This window comes from Nematolebias whitei, chromosome 19 (genome assembly GCF_014905685.2).
Source record: "Nematolebias whitei isolate Nwh7 chromosome 19, NemWhi1, whole genome shotgun sequence".
In the NCBI taxonomy this organism is placed as follows: domain Eukaryota; kingdom Metazoa; phylum Chordata; class Actinopteri; order Cyprinodontiformes; family Rivulidae; genus Nematolebias; species Nematolebias whitei.
This window is the reverse complement of record NC_056516.1, coordinates 32,339,875-32,356,085: the sequence shown is the minus strand read 5'-3', so window position 1 is coordinate 32,356,085 and position 16,211 is coordinate 32,339,875. Positions and strand designations below refer to the sequence as shown.

The following is a 16,211-nucleotide window of genomic DNA, read 5'->3' as shown; positions in this document are numbered from 1 at the left end:
GGAAAACCACAAGAACCCAAAACACATTTTGGAGGCAATACTGTGATAGTATTGGCAGAGAGGTGCAGCTGTCGGACATCTGGAATTTGATCAGCAGAATGAGTGGAATAAGAAGGAATTATGAGTTACCAGTGCTTAGTGGGGACAAGGTGGCTGTCAGCAATCAGGACAAAGCTGAACCTTTAGTACAAACATTTAAGAAAATACACAGCTCAGACAATTTATCTGATGAGGCAAGATATTACAGGAATATTGTTAAAGAATCTAAATACGTTAGAGAAACAGGAGATTATTGATCTACCTCTGACTTTATTAGAATTAAAAAGAGACATTAATAACGCTCGTCATCCTGGGAAGGATGATGTAAAATGTTGGCACATACGACAGATGAAACATTGAAGACTGTTTTAAAAATGTTCAACACGATTTGGGAAAAAGGTCAACTCCCATCAATATGGAAACAATTGTGTTTATCATAAAACCAGGGAAAGACCCTTCAGATCCGTCTAGTTAAAGACCAATAGCACCAACTTCTCATCAATGCAAATGATGGAACGAATGGTCACAGAGAAACTAACATATCTTAGAAAGTAGAGATCTTTTGTCACCATATCAAAGTGGGTTTCCAAGCGTTCCCAGTGCTATGGATTCTGTTTATGTTTGGGATCAGACATAAGAAAAGCACAGGCTAACAAAGAGATAGTGCTTGCTTCTTTTTTGATATAGATAAAGCTTATGATATGTTATGGGAAGAAGGATTACTTATAAAGTTGAGCTCACTGGGGCAGAGCGTATAATTGGGTGAAAGACTTTAGTTAGGTAGGACAATTCAGGTAAGAACTGGAGCAGAGTATTCAGCGGTTTATACAGTAAATAACGGAAATAGCATCTGTAGTCCATTATTAATGACATTTTTTCTAAAGTTGAGAATAATATTGGAAAGTCCTTGCATGCAGATGATGGGGCTGTTTGGATGAGAGACGAAAATGTTAACTATGTTAAAAAGAAAATGCAGTTTGCAATAGATGAGGTGGAAAAGTGGACAAATAAATGGGGATTTAAATGATCGGTTACAAAAATGCAGATTGTTTCACAAGATGACTAAATTTCACCCATTCCCCTGAAGCTTTATAACCAAACAGTAGAGCCAGTAAAAGTAATCAGATTCTTAGGAATGTGGTTTGATGAAAAACTCGCTGGGAACATTCCTTTAAATAAAATCATAAATAAATATTCTGCAGGGACATGATGGAAATAATCCAACCAAAAATATTTTAACAGATTGTTTGGAACATCTTTTTTTTTCATTTACCCTTTATTTATACAGGTAGTCTCATCGAGTCATGAAACAAACATCAGAAGTTTTGAACGGGGAGGTGAAATAAAAGCAGAAAATATTGGATTATGTTTGTTTCAATACTGCCCCACACTCCCATTATCCTCCATGTTTAGTTTTTTTCATTTACCCATTATTTATACAGGTAGTCTCATTGAGTCACGAGAACTCATTTTCAAGAGAGACCTGTTTTTTTGGAGCAGATTTTGGGGGTTAAGGGCCTTGCTCAGGGGCTCAGGGTGGGGCAGGTGAGGGTGGAGGCAGGTGTGGGTATTTCACCTTTTCCACCCACATTTTGATGTTGACGGTACCGGGAGTTGAACCTGTGACTTTTTGATAACAGGCTCATCTTCTCTAGTCTCTTCACCACCACTCCCCATTTCTCCTCCTCCTCCGTGGTGGTTTCCATCACCTAAAGTAAATTTAAATCAAACTAAATGAGAAATCAGAGCAACTCCCAGTATGCCGCATTATCCAAAAATTACATCCCTGCCAGTAACATCTATATCGAGAAGAGAGCTTCATTTTATCAGTTTACACAACAGAACTGTTGGCAATATTGTTGGCTCTGCAGTCGATAGAGGAGAATGAAATAAGAAACGTTGGAGCATCCGATGGTATTTCTGCACTCAGTAGTATTGCAACTGGTAAACTTCAATCTGAACAGATATCGTCAATTAAATAGTTATTTCAATATATAGGATCGAAATTAAAGGCACAAAAATACAATTCCTTTGGGTTCCAGCAGATGTTAATATGGAGGGAATTGAATAGCAAACACCCTGTCAAAACAAGTAAACAAGAGGAAGCCCGTAGAACTACAAGTCCCATTGAGCAAATCAGAAATTAAACCATTCATACACGAACTGTATGGAAGGAGCGCAGAGATTTACAGGAAACTGGAAGAAATGTACACAACATACAAAAACATGTTGGGTTAAGAATGAAAAGATGGAACAGAAAAGAAGAAAATGTAATCACATGCCTCAGAATGGGACACTCAGGTTTCAGATACACTTTATATAAAATAGGCAAGCATCCAACAGGAAATGTACTGCAATCAATATAATTTATTTCAGTCATTAAGAAAGGAAAAACATCAGGATTTCACATTTTAAACAAAGAACACAGATGAGGTATAGACAACACTAGACAATCATAAAAAAACATGTAAAATAAAAGTCAATAGTAAAAAATGATATAAAAACGAAACAATAAACAACTACAATATGAAGTGATGTAAAACATTTACTGGACTGTTGGAAGATAAATCAGCCAACATATACAGTAAAGTTATATCGTTTGTTAAAACAAGTAGCACATTTACACCGTTAGTCGACTCTAGGTTTGTTTTTTTGCCTGTTCTCCAGATCCACACTCTGTCCAGCTGATGGCGGTAATGCGCTTAAAACGAGCTTGTCAACCGCCAATAAATATCTAAAGAAGAAGAAGTAGCCAAACCGGAAATCATCGCTAGAAGCAGGCGTTAGCACCGAGTGAACGTTATTTCACTCTGACACTCGAACGTTAATATGTCTCGGGTTCAGAGGCTTCGGGTGTTCGTCAGTCAACGTCTGAACGTGGCGGTGGAAGAAATCCTGGAGGCTTTTGAAAAAACCATCGTGAAATATGAAGAAGAAGCGGCACTGAGTCGGGAAGTGATCTCCCGTCAGCACGCGCTGCTATGCGCGCTAAACAACCCGATAATGGAGGCATCTTCAACAGGTAAGCAGCACCTGGAAGTTCGGGGGTGATGGGACTGGACCAGCCAACACCATTCAGATCCACTTTAAGTCATCAGATCTTGTATATATCTCATCAGTCTGGAAGGTTTAGTGCGCATGCGCTGGAAATAAGGAAATTGTTCTATATTAACAATCCTCGGTAAAAAGTAGTTGCAGAGTTTTACAGTTTTGGACACAAGCAGAAATAGTTTCTTGTGGATTGCAGCTCAATGAGTTAGACTTTAAAGCATTTCTCTGACTGACCAGCACATTTTCCTGTGGGTTGAAGTAGAAATCCGATGAGAAAAGCATAAAAAAAGCTCTCCAAACATGTGGATATACAAATTGGGCTTTTGTCAAGTCAGCGAGGAAATCTATAAGAAAACTACTGAACAGAACAAGAACATCAGTCGAAAAAACATAACAAGGTTAAGTGAGGTCTTCTGGACAGATTCTTCTTTGTTGAAACATTTAATCTTTTATCCAGAAGAGCTCTTCAGTCTGAAACCCTGCAAGACACTCAGTCTTATGAATAAAACTTTGTCATAGTGGACCAACCAGTTTGCTGCTGACGGCCATTACTAGCTGTTCACATGCAAAAAGAGGACCATTAGCCTAACAATGGATGTTAGAGCCCTAACAACAGGTTGCTAGTGCCCTAATGGCCGCTTGCTATTCACAAAGGCTGAGTGATCCTTGCACCCCTGTTTAAAGAGGGATGGGTTCTCTTCATAAAGATGGCTTCTTTTACTCCCCTCTGAAACCAGCATTCCTCTCTATCAAGAATGTGAACATCTTCATCCCTGAAAGAGTGACAGCTGGCCTGCAGATGAGCGTAGACTCCAGAGTCCAGACTTCATGATGCGCGCTAAACAATCCATGATACTATTAGCAGTGAGGTTCTGTTAGCAGCATGATGATAATAATGATCACGGGAACGGACGATGATTGCCCTCCAAAACCAGGTCTGGCAGACACAGAACATCCAAGGTTTCCCTGCGGAACCGAGCTGTACTGCAGAAGAGGGATGGGAGGACGAGCTGAAGAAGTGGCCGCAGATTACACTAGCATATTTAGCTACTTCAATGACTGTTCTTCCGACAGTGAAGCAATGAATAACCTGAAAAGCTCTGAGGCCTATTAGTATCTACACAATAATAAGGTCGGTCGTGTTTTGTTAAGAGGTGGGACACAATCTTATTGACCTTACAGCAGACACAGAGCCCAGCCAAAGCCTTTAAGTCCTCATCACCGAGCTTGGGTTAACTGCAGAGAAAATCGTAGTACAGAAGACGAACAAATACTATAATGCTGTGCCCTCCGTACACTTGAAATCATCCCATATTCTCGTCACACTGTTTTCAATCCTTCTGAGGATCCGGTGTCTCTTCTCCAGTGGTTTCTTGTAGTCCAGACACAAAGTAAAGTGCAGGTTTTCCTCCGTCGGCCGTTTGCCAGCAAAGTGAAATGAGCACACGTACCGCGTTTTGGCTGGTCTCTTCAAGTTCACATTTTTCAGCCACATTCTTCTTAATTCCTCATCTGTAGGGAGGAGATGGAAACTACACGGCTTTTCACAGGAACTCTTTTGGTTTTGGGTCCGTGTTCAAAGCACTGTAGTTGTAGCCGCTGATTTTTTTTGTTTTTGTAAAAATTCAGTAAATTTGATCTGTGGCCAGAATTCTAGTTTACTGTTGTTTGTTGGTGTTTCTTGACAGATGTCTTCACACAACAGCTGCTATACAGTAAAGAAAATGTTTCCCCTAACCACCAGAACCTGAGCCAGGACGTGGTTTCTGAGCCTTTACGTGTTGAGGTGAAACAGCAGGAGGAGCAGCTCCAAGACCTGGATGACGTCGAGATCATCGAGTTCACCTACAATTCTAAGAATGCAATAAACCCACGTAACAACTTTCAAACGTTAGCTGAACCGGGATCAGTGGTTCCAAATCAAGATGGCTCTCTAGCGATGTCGTCCGACACTGAAGACAGTGATGATTACAGTAAAGCCGCTGCTGAAGCTAGACCGGCTTCAGAAAAACCACAGGAGCATAATCGACCGACAGACGGGTTCACCTGCCGGGTGTGTAACCGAACTTTTACGGCTCGCAGGTTTTTGTTCAGACACGTTAGAGCTCACATCCGTGATACAAAGCAGGTCTGCGGTCTGTGCGGGGAACAGTTTGAGGTTGTCGATGGTCTGAAAAATCACCTCCAGACGCACTCAAAGACCAGGAAGCGGAAAATTCAGGTCAGGACTCAGAGCAGAGAGATGCGGATTCAGCTCTATGACATCATCAGAAACAAGGAAACGGAGAAACCGGACGAGTCCAGCAAGACTCCACTGAAGAAGAAGAGGCCCAGAGGTCGGCCCAGAAAGGATAAACTGGACCAGGATAGTTCAGGGAAAACCAAAAAGCGGAAGAGGAAAGTCTGAAGGGGGCTTTAAGTTTAATTTATACAAACATGTACCTGCAGTTTGATTTAGGTGGAAAAATAATTGTACTGTGGTTTATTAGTTACGTTTCTATAGTAACTGACATTAAAAATGTTTCCACAACTTTTGTTAATTTTTCAAGTTTGCAAACGCCGGGGCTTTATGTGTCATCATTAATTTGTTTCATTATTATAGGTACTGGTTTCAACTACAGTCTTTGTTTTAAATCCCAGTTAAAAAGTAGAAAGATGGAAAATGAATGATTTTTGTTAACAAATTGCAGCGAAGCGTCGATGGGAGCAGCTTTTGTCCAACAGAAACTGTTTGAGTCATTTTGTTTGGAATTAAACTCTTTATCAGTCGTGGGTTTGGTTACGTTGTCTACTGCAAGTTTTTTATTTTTTGGATGTGAAGAAAAAAATGCATCAAGTTCCAGTCGTTCTGAAAGCATCAAGTGAAACTGAAACGTTTTGACAGATTTTTGAGCGTCGTGTACCAAATAAAATCGGTTCGAGGTCAGTAAGCACAACCAGAATTAATAAGACTCACTGTTGATTTTTGAGAAAATTAAAAGATTTAAAAAAAAAAACTATTAATCCCAAAGGGAAATTATTTAATGCGCCTTATAGTCCAAAAAAATACAGTAGGCATAATTATAAAACTAGCTGTAATATTGATTTGACATGTTTTCAAAAATAATCCTTAGATTTGAGTGAAATGGGCAATAAATCTTTATTAATTCCGAACCACATAAAACATGTTTAAATGCTCACTGGCATCTACTGACAAACAAATTATATAAAGAAAAAAGTATGGAAAATAAGTTCATGAACTTTTTTTAAACGAGTTGAAACTCTTGGCTCAACATGTAGAAAAAAATGTGACAATGCAGCTGCAAATATGTCAAACAAATAAATATATTTAAGTTCATGTTTGCTGCTTCAGATCAATCAGCCTTAATTCAGTCACAGGACAAAACTAAATTTTCTGTTTCTGCTGCAATGAATCAAAAATGAATCAGAAAAACAAACTGCAGAGAAAACTAAGAATCATCTTTTTCTGTTTGCTGACGGCTGCTTAGATGTTACGGTTTGTACGTCTTCCAGCTTCTGCGTTACTAAAGGAGTATGAAGAAAGACGACTGTTCTGTCCAGATTTATATTTGTGATCCATCTAGAATCCTCAAGGTCTGTGTTTTTTACCAGGTGCTGGTTGGTGATTCTTCGTGAAGTCATCTCCAGACCTTTGTTTCTTCTTCGATGTGGTTTGTGGCGTTTGCCTCTCAGTTTTTTGCCGTTGTCGCTTGTCTCTGCACAGCGAGCCCTCTAAAGGATTTTTCCTGTGGCTCTTCAATGCCCTTGTTGCTTCTCTTGGCGACACTCTGCAGGTCATCCAGGAAGCTCTGCCTCTCAATGCAAGGACCTCTGCAAGAGTTGAATAGCTCCAGAGCTGCAGAAGGATTGAGCCCGTCTACATCTATCTGGTATCTGCAGACCAGGTACCCCGTGCGGTTCAGACCATGAGTGCAGTGGACTCCGATTAAATCGTTCTCATTCTCCTTCAAGAACTGCCTCACTGCTCGTTTGAAGCTCAGGATTGTTGCGTCAGGTGGAACTTTGTGACCCTCAACGAAGATCTTGATGTAAGAGCACGACTGTGGGACATGTGTCACTTTGTGGTGAAGGTGAGATCAATGATCAGACTGAGCTCCTGGTTCTGACTCCACAGAAAACAGCAGGTCCCACAGACCAAAGGAGTGAGACACTGGGACCCGACAGTTCAGAGACGGTTTTAAAGGCACTTTGAAGGCAATGAATCTTGTTCCTGGTATCCTCTGTCCAACAGGACAGTAGTCAAGCCACCACTCTGGTATACCCTTCTTCTTCTTCTTCTAAGACATCTCAGCTGCTCTGATATTTCATGTTTCCAGATCTAAAACATCCAAAACAATCTCATTAACGGCTTGACGTGTCAACTATAGTAAAAACAACCCATTAAAAGTCCTTTATATAAAATATTCTGTATAAGTCATGCCTTATATAGAATATTTTATTAAATTGAACTGACAAACTTTACGGAGAAAAAGACCTGTGAGCTTACTATTATTACATTTATTGGCATATTATGACAATATGGAAAGTCACATTTTATATGGGCATATATAGTATTATATTTAAGCTTAACTCACTCTAATTACCAAATACAGTAGTTTATTATATTGAGTAATGAACTTTTTCTTACAAGGGTCAGGTTAATTCAAATACCAGTTTACTGAATGTTTAAGAAATACCGAATTCACCAGAGATTATTTCTAAATGTCACTAGAACATAATTTAAAGTTATGTAACACACTGTTATACGCTGGTAAATTAATGTTAAACAAAAATATATTATTAGGGAGTTCAGTTGTTCCTACCAGGTGGAGAGCTGTAATTCTAAACTCAGTATTTTCACAACAGAAAAAAAAAGTTAATATACAAGAAAATGGTAAAATTTAAACACAATACACAAAAGTAATGTTTTGCTAACGAAGCGTTTAGTTAACACCTGCCAGACTATCAATCAATGATTCCAGATATGCGCTTAATATGACGTGGTGTATGCGCATGCGTCAAGAACGAACGCGCTCTTTGCGTAATTACGTAGGCATAACCCGGAAGTTGGCTTGTTTTGTTTACATTTTCTCTTTTGTTCCGTAAAAATCCACGAAAATGTCCAGGAAACGATCCGAGAGCATCAAACTGAAGGCCTCAGTCGAGCAGCAGTTGGCGGCGGCTGCTAAAGAGATCTTCAGGCTGCTGCAGGAGCGCAGCGAAGCAGAGCTGGAGGAGCTGCGGGGGCTGGTTATGGAGAGACTCGCTGCGGCTGTGGAGCTCATCTTCAAAGCGTTTGAGGGGAACAAAACGGCCCAAAAAGGGTCGCAGGAGCCCCGTCAGTGTCCAAGAGCCGAGCACGGAGAGAAAAGGGCGGGTCAGTGTGTTTCTGTATGTATATGTGTGTGTGTATATATATATATAAATATATTATAAATATATGTATATATATAAATGTGTGTGTTATCACAAACATCTTTAAACTCGGATATAATTTAATGTAATTTGCAACAAGGCAAAATAGACTAAGAAAAATTACAAGTTATTTGATCATAAAAATAATTGCTGATTAATATTTAGTTTTTATTCTTGTCTTTTGCAGCTGTTTACTAGAGTAATAATAGGACTTTCATCCATCCATCTATTATTTTTTTACCCGCTTCTTCCTTTTTGGGTCGCAGGGTTCACTGGTGCCCATGTCCAGCAGTCACTTTGCGAGAGGCGGGGTACACCCTGGACAGGTCTCCAGTCCATCACAGGGACACATATCATAGAGACAAACAACCATTCACTCTCACCTAGGGACAATTTAGAGTTTCCAATCAGTCTAACATGCATGTTTTTGGTGAGTGGGAGGAAACTGGAGTACCTGGAGAAAACTCACGCATGTACGGAGAGAACATGCAAACTCCACCCAGAAAGGCCCCCGTCCAGGATTTGAACCGGGGCGACCTGCTTGCTGAGAGGCGGCAGCTCTACTAACTGCTCCACTGTGCTGCCAATAATAGGACCTCTAACCTACAACTGTTCTGCAGATGGATTCGTGAAACTAACGCTGCATATTTTAGCTGATGTGAAAAAGCAGTTTGTTGCAGTCTGGTTGCTGCCAAATACATGCTATCACTCAAACACTCTGAAGCTCTCCATCAGAGCTGATCGTGCTCTGAGCAGTTTCAGTCTCCTGTTCTACTCTCACTGCAGGTCAAATTCTAAGAATTTGCAGCACTGACTCGAGTAAATTAATTTGTTGTGTGTTTTCTCTGCAGATCTGGTTCTTGTACTTGGTGTTAGAAGTCTCTCAGCAGAGGACCAGACGATGGAGGCTCTACCCAGCACTTCATCCAGAACAGAGACTGTTTCCAAATTAAACCGCCAAGCTTCCTCTCAGGATGATGCGACAGGAGAGGAGGAGGAAAATGATGCAGCCAAGGCCACATCTCACTGCTGCAGAGTGTGTGGGAAGTCATTTGACAGTAAAGGCTATTTCATTAAACATGTGGAGAAACACACAAAGGAAGCTGAGTGTCTGTGTGGTGTTTGCGGCGAAAGTTTGGACTCAAGTGACGATCTGCGAAAGCATTTTCAAATTCACAGAGACAGCAGCAGAACCTGTGACTTCTGCGGCAAAAAGTTCCCCTCAATCCGAGCTCAGGAGACACACCTGAGGAGGCACACAGGGAAAAAACCTTTTAACTGCCACCTCTGTGGCAAAGGCTTCAGCCAGAAGGGAAACATGGTGACTCACCTGCACACCCACCAGGATAAGACATTTCTGTGCACAATCTGCTCCAAAGAGTTAAGCAACAGCAACTCACTGGAGGAACATATGAAGAACCATGATGCACAGGTGCCATTCAGCTGCAAAGTGTGCAAAAAAGGCTTTCCAACAAATCCAGAACTGAGGCAGCATTCCCAGAGCCACGAGTCCAACAACCAGCCGACTGAGAGGAGCAAACGCAGAAAACTAAGCCTGGACCCTTCGTACTCCTGCAAGGTCTGCGGGAGTGCTTTTCACAATAAAGGCAGCTTAGTGCGGCACACAGAGACACATTTAAATGATCCAGACTTTCTTTGTGGCATCTGTGGAGAGCAGTCCAAATCCTCGGAAAGCATGCAGCTCCACATCCAGAGTCACAGAGAGACGAGCCGGATCTGCGAAATCTGCGGTGTCAACTTCAGGGACATGGAGATCCACATGAGGACACATACAGGTCAAAAACCCTTCAAATGCAAAGACTGTGGGAAGGAATTTCCCAGGAAAAACTCTTTGGAAAGACATGAGAAGCAGCACGCTGATGAGAGGCCGTATATATGCGAGTTTTGTGGCAAAACTTTTGCTGAAAACGCAGTTCTGAAAAGGCACATCAAGAATCACACAGGTGAGAAGCCCAGGATTTACTCTTGTGACCTCTGTGAAAAGAAGTTTACCATGAGCCAACATCTGGATGTCCACAAAAGGATCCACACAGGGGAGAAGCCGTTCACCTGCAAGGTCTGCAACAAAAGTTTCAGGCAGATCGGCAACCTGGACTCTCACATGAGGATCCACACAGGCGAGAAGCCGTTCATCTGCAGCCTCTGTGGGAAAAGGTTTCGCCAGAAGATCTCACTGGAGACACATGAGCGGTTCCACAAGAAGGATAAAGTTTTCATCTGCCAGCTCTGCAGCAAAGGCTTTGTCCAAAAGATCGACCTGAAGAGACACATGATGACGCACACTGGTGAAAAACCGTTCAGCTGCCATGTCTGTGGAAAGTCTTACCAAGACCGACGCTCGCTGGACTCGCACATGAAGGTCCACACAAGAGAACAGACTGCCAAAGACTTGGCTGAGATATCAAAGCATCAGGAAGAAATTCAACCTGACTTCATCCAGCTGTGACCTCTAAACTGAGGCTGAAGGACTTCATCTGCATCATACTACTTCCTTCTGGATCATCAGGACATCTTTTGGGATCCTGTTATCCAGCAGGTTCAATATCATGTTTCCTCCAGCTTCATTCAGAACCACTGAGATGTTACAGAAAGGACCATGTTTTTTCATGGTTAGTTGAATTTTAACTGTAAAAACATCTGATCTCACATTTCTGACTTTTTAAGCTATTAAGCTTCATGGTTATCAGTTTGTTGGAAAAGTTCTTAAGTTCATGTCCAGTTGGCTGGAAAAGCTGTTGCCTCTAAAATGTGTGTGGGATCAATATGGATTTGATTATGTTTTATTCAGAAAGTCTTAAATTTTCTTGACTCAACCTACTTTGACTGAGGTTAAACTAGATCAAATTAGAGAAAACTGAAACACAGTTTTGATTTGCATAATACTGCATTTATTGTACGTAAATATTTATATTTTTATAGCTTTTAGTGATCTAGAAAATGTTTTAGGCTGAACAATCTTGGTTAATAAATCCAGGAAAAACTAGAATATGCATATTATCTTTGGCTCCAAACTAATCTGTGATGTGGAGCCTTGGAGGTGAGATTTTTTTAATGGTCTTGAAATGATCAGGATGTGCAGGAATAAATGTAAAAACAGAATTTATATTGGAAAAGTTTGGGATCACTCTTGACTGCATTTGTTTCTATTGTTTTTTTTTTGTCATCTTTGTAAAAAAATTTACTTGAGATACTGCTATGCCAGTTTTTATTTAAAGACATTACTCAAAACTTTGTGAATTTAAGTATTTAAACATTTCATATTATAGTGCTAAATATTAAAAATATTACCAAAAAGATTCTTGGTTATGACAGTCAATGTAAGTTGCATTAACCAGAAAATCAGTCAGCTGCTGTAGTTGTTCATTCACTCATTGAAACTTTTACTTTTAGTTTCAGAATAGTAGTTTCAGTTGTTGAGACGTATAGAATCAACTTTTTTTCCTCTTGACAATAAACATCAGTGAGGACGCTACATGCTTTAAAACATATGTTTTTGACATATGTCATATGAGCATGCATCAGGATATGTTTTTAAGGTTTTCATAATTCAGTGAGAATAGTTTTTACTTGGCTTACTTGTATTTAAAATATTGTGTTGTCCTCGATGATCCATTAAATGTTTGTCAAAACTCATTTTAAAAATGTTACTACACATTAGGCATCAAACAAGTATTGATTGATTTGTAAGCATTTCTTTTAAACTTTTCTAAAACAGGCCAAACTCATTCGTTAGATCATGCAGTCACTATTTCTTCTGAATTTTGCTGTAGGTTACTGATGCATTTTATTTAAAAACTCACCACTGTGCATGAGCCCAGTTATAAATACATGTACAACATAATTTAAAGTGACTGATGTATTTGAAATATTACATTAAACATCAGATTTGTCATTATTGCCAGAAGAGATTGATATTAAAAAGGTTGCATAATCTAATCAAACATCTTGATCACCTGATTTTTGTATCGTGTGAAAAAATCAAAGCTTCTCTACAAAAAGCAGAAAAATCATCAGTATATTTACGTGTCCGTGCAGCGCAGCCCCGTTTGATTGTGGGGTTCCTTTGAAATACTGTAGTCGTTGCACAACTCCCGGTTTGATTTCATTTTATGTCTCCTTCAATCTTGAAGAATAAATCTTATTTTTTTAATCTTTTAAATGTATTCAAGATTTTAGCTTTATTCTTGGAAAATATTGCACCTTTATTTTAAAAGGTGTTACTGTTGTCTGCAGTTAGAAAAAAATAATTTTCGTCTTATGTTGGGATTTATTAATCAGCATTAAAATTGAAGCAATAAACAAAAAAAACAAGAAATATCTGATTCTTCCAGTCCAGTAGGGGTCGCTGTTCACGCGCTCTCCTTAACCGGATGTAATCGACAGAGAACAGTGTTTACATCTTTGCAGGGTGTCTTTGTTCTGGAGGCTCAAAGAGGTAAAAAGGATCAGAATGTGCGGGGATCAGCTGCTGTGGGTGGCGGTACATGAGCGGATTAACGCCGCCGCTAAAGACGTTTTACAGCAGCTGGAAAACGTAAAAAAAGAGGCTAAACTCCGGACACTGAAAACTCTGCTCACCGAGAGGCTGACAGCGGCGGCGGAGGAGATCATCGCTCTGTTTAAGAGAACGGTGGTGGATTATGAGGACCGAGTGCAGCGGTCAGAGCAGGAGATCTGCCGCCAGAAGAGGCTGCTCGATGTTGTACTAAACCCACTAGTCAAGTTGCAAAAAGCGGATAAATCTGAGCTTTTTGCACGCGCAGAAGCCGCATCACCATCAGCCTGCGATTCATCCGCTCACAGTTCCAGTTCCGGTCAGCTTCAGAATAAAAGTCCTGGCGAGCTGAGAGAAGAGAAGACAGACCACGAAGAGGAGGAAGCTGCGGACAGGGGTATTTAGATTAAAATTCTTGGATAAACAAAGTTTTTTTCTTCATATATATACATATATATATATATTTGTATGCATATAAATCATTGCAGTGTAATTGTGACAATAGGACTAGTTATTTACATAAAAAATATGCAGATTAAGTGTTTCATAGACCTATTTTTCCTAAATAAACCTTCAGACAAAATGATTAAAATATGTCTGATGCTCTTTTAAAGACTAAAAGCCAACATTCTTGAGTTGGTATTAAAAATACATACTTATCTAACAAGGTTAAGTCATATAAGACCGAGCCTATTTTTATAAGTTTTATAAGACAAGATCTCAGACTGAAGAAGTCTTTTGGATAAAAGACGAAATGTTTCAAACAAACAAGAATCCGTCAGAGAACCTGACTTAACCTTGTTAGATTGTTCTACCTGGATTATTGAGCATGCTTCAGGACAATACATGAAATAGTAATTTATACTTTATTACTGATTCTGCACTTTTCTTAAATCCAATTCAAACAAATTTCCATTAAATAAGTAAACTTATAATCACAGTAATTTTGGTGATATAAACTATATATTTTTATCAGCCTCTATAAATTGAAGATATGACTCTTTTTTTATAGTTTATTTCCAGAAACTAAAACTTTTAGGTTTCAAAAATATGAAAACCCTCAGCATATCTTTGTTTTTTCAACATTTAGACATTTTGGAACCTGCATTTGTTTAATTCTGTTTATTTTTGATACTTGTGAAGGTTTGTATAGTGCTAAATCAAATCAGTCAATCAATGCAACTGTGTTGTCCATAACATTCAATGAAATGGAGATTTGTCTGACATCTGGCTCATAAAAACAACACAAGATAAAAATGTGATTTAAAAACATTAAAAAGCTTTGCTAAATCAATTAAAAACATTCAGTTAAAACCATTCTAAAATGCACGATACATTAAAATATGGAAACATCCCAGCAGACAGTGGTTTATGTGAGGCTGCGTTTAAATAGAACCTTGTTAAGTACATTCACCGCAGAGGGAACAAATGACTTTTTGTACCCATTTTTCTTTGCTAAAGGAACCAGCAGTCTACTACCAGATGGTACCAACCTGAATAATGCTCTACTTCTTCTATTATCAGATTCTCTGCAGAATGTGACCCTGAATGTCTCGAACCATCAACCTGCAGTTGGTCCAGCAGACCTGGATCAGTCCGACTCTGAAAGTGATTCTTACTTTCCATCGCCTTGCTCCCCACTACCGTCTCTCCGCCTCGATTCCTCTATAAGCAGCGATGAAGATCCTGATGAGGAGTGGACCAAGCACAGCCAGATGTTTAAATCTGCAGGGAAAAGGAAGAGAGGCCAGTCACCTGGATCTGTTGGGAAAAAGAAGAGAGGTCGGCCTCTCGGCTCTTTTGGGGAAAAGAAGAGAGAACTGCTGAAGCTTGAATCTTTAGGCATTGTGAAAAAACGAAAGCGCTCAAAGCCGACTCAGAGCTTCAGCTGCTACGTGTGCGGTCGTGTTTGTCCAGGGAAAGGATTCTTGCTCCAGCATGCCCTAAGGGTCTGTTTCAAGAACCCGGACTTCCGCTGCGGCTTCTGTGGGGACCCCTTGGACTCATCCGGCAGCCTGATGGCTCACCTGCAGGCTCACCAGCAGAACAGCAAAACCTGCTCCTTCTGCGGGAGAACCTTCGCCTCCATCCTTTCGCGGGACCTCCATGTCCGGCTGCACACCGGTGAGAAGCCTTTCAGCTGCCACGAGTGCGGCAAAAAGTTCAGTCATAAGAGCTACCTGATGTCTCACATGCACGTCCACGCTTCGGAGAAACCTTTCAAATGTAAAGAATGCCCTCGTGCCTTTTGTCACATGACTTCGTTGGAGCGCCATGCGAAGGAGCACGCTGAAACATCTGTCCACACCTGCAGCGTTTGCAGTGAGAAGTTCCATGAGCGGCAGAACCTACAGAAACACATGACGACCCATCGGAAACTTACTGCTCCCAGAATGAAAAGCTCACACTTGTGCAGAATTTGCGGGGAAGTCTTTGAGCTGAAGAAACTGTTAATTAATCACGGAAGGACTCATGCACAGGATCCAAACTGCTGCTGTGCAGTTTGTGGAGAACAGTACGACTCCACCGTCAGCCTCGCCACGCATCTGCAATCCCACCGTTGTATCGGCTCCACCTGCGAAACCTGTGGGAAATATTTCCCGGGTCGGTCAGCGTTGCTAATGCACCGGAGGATTCACACGGGAGAGAAGCCCTTCACCTGCAGCCATTGTCCAAAGGCCTTTAACCAGATTGGCAACCTCAAAACGCACCTGAAGATTCACACAGGTGAGCGGGCTTTCTCCTGTAGCATCTGCGGCAAAAACTTCACCCAGAAAGGGACTCTTGACACACACATCCGCTTCCACAACAAGGAGAGGCGCTTCCTGTGTCAGGTGTGCGGGAAGGGCTTCATGCAAGGTGAAGACCTGAGGAGACACATTCTGATTCACACCGGAGAGAAACCATACGTCTGCAAGGTCTGCGGGAAGAGCTTCCAGGCCAGACGATCTCTCAACGGACATGTGAAAGCGCACACAGCTGAGGAGGCGACTGGACCAGAGCAGGACGGTGACCGAGACACAGAAGACGAGCTGCTCGACAGGTTTCCTCCAGCTCTAAACCAGGATCAGACTTCTGTCCCAGTTGGAGACTCCAACTGGTCTTCGGTGTTCAGTTCCTTTAAATATTAGATTTACTCGTTCACAGTTCAAATGTTTTTACATGTCGAGAACTATCGGCTTTATATATA

General features: G+C 40.8%; 4 protein-coding genes across 4 annotated transcripts; 3 read left to right on the top strand and 1 right to left on the bottom strand.

Annotated features, from left to right (window-relative positions):
* Nucleotides 1-2,777: 2,777 nt before the first annotated feature.
* On the top strand, nucleotides 2,778-5,781 carry LOC119425349 (zinc finger imprinted 2). The gene is made up of 2 exons (XM_037692869.1): nucleotides 2,778-3,061; nucleotides 4,779-5,781. The coding sequence occupies exons 1-2, from the start codon at nucleotides 2,869-2,871 to the stop codon at nucleotides 5,495-5,497; spliced, it is 912 nt and encodes a 303-aa protein (XP_037548797.1). The 5' UTR covers nucleotides 2,778-2,868; the 3' UTR covers nucleotides 5,498-5,781.
* A 998-nt stretch (nucleotides 5,782-6,779) lies between these two features.
* On the bottom strand, nucleotides 6,780-8,105 carry LOC119425477 (RNA/RNP complex-1-interacting phosphatase-like). The gene is given in 4 exon segments (XM_037693006.1): nucleotides 6,780-7,168; nucleotides 7,171-7,211; nucleotides 7,213-7,388; nucleotides 8,091-8,105. Coding segments are annotated over 4 exon segments (621 nt in total).
* A 34-nt stretch (nucleotides 8,106-8,139) lies between these two features.
* On the top strand, nucleotides 8,140-10,972 carry LOC119425902 (gastrula zinc finger protein XlCGF57.1-like). Its single transcript, XM_037693458.1, has 2 exons — nucleotides 8,140-8,493; nucleotides 9,398-10,972. The coding sequence occupies exons 1-2, from the start codon at nucleotides 8,209-8,211 to the stop codon at nucleotides 10,970-10,972; spliced, it is 1,860 nt and encodes a 619-aa protein (XP_037549386.1). The 5' UTR covers nucleotides 8,140-8,208.
* A 2,004-nt stretch (nucleotides 10,973-12,976) lies between these two features.
* LOC119425476 (oocyte zinc finger protein XlCOF6-like) lies at nucleotides 12,977-16,152 on the top strand. Its single transcript, XM_037693005.1, has 2 exons — nucleotides 12,977-13,418; nucleotides 14,546-16,152. Exons 1-2 carry the CDS (start codon nucleotides 12,977-12,979, stop codon nucleotides 16,150-16,152), a joined length of 2,049 nt encoding a protein of 682 aa, XP_037548933.1.
* The last annotated feature ends 59 nt before the right edge of the window (nucleotides 16,153-16,211 follow it).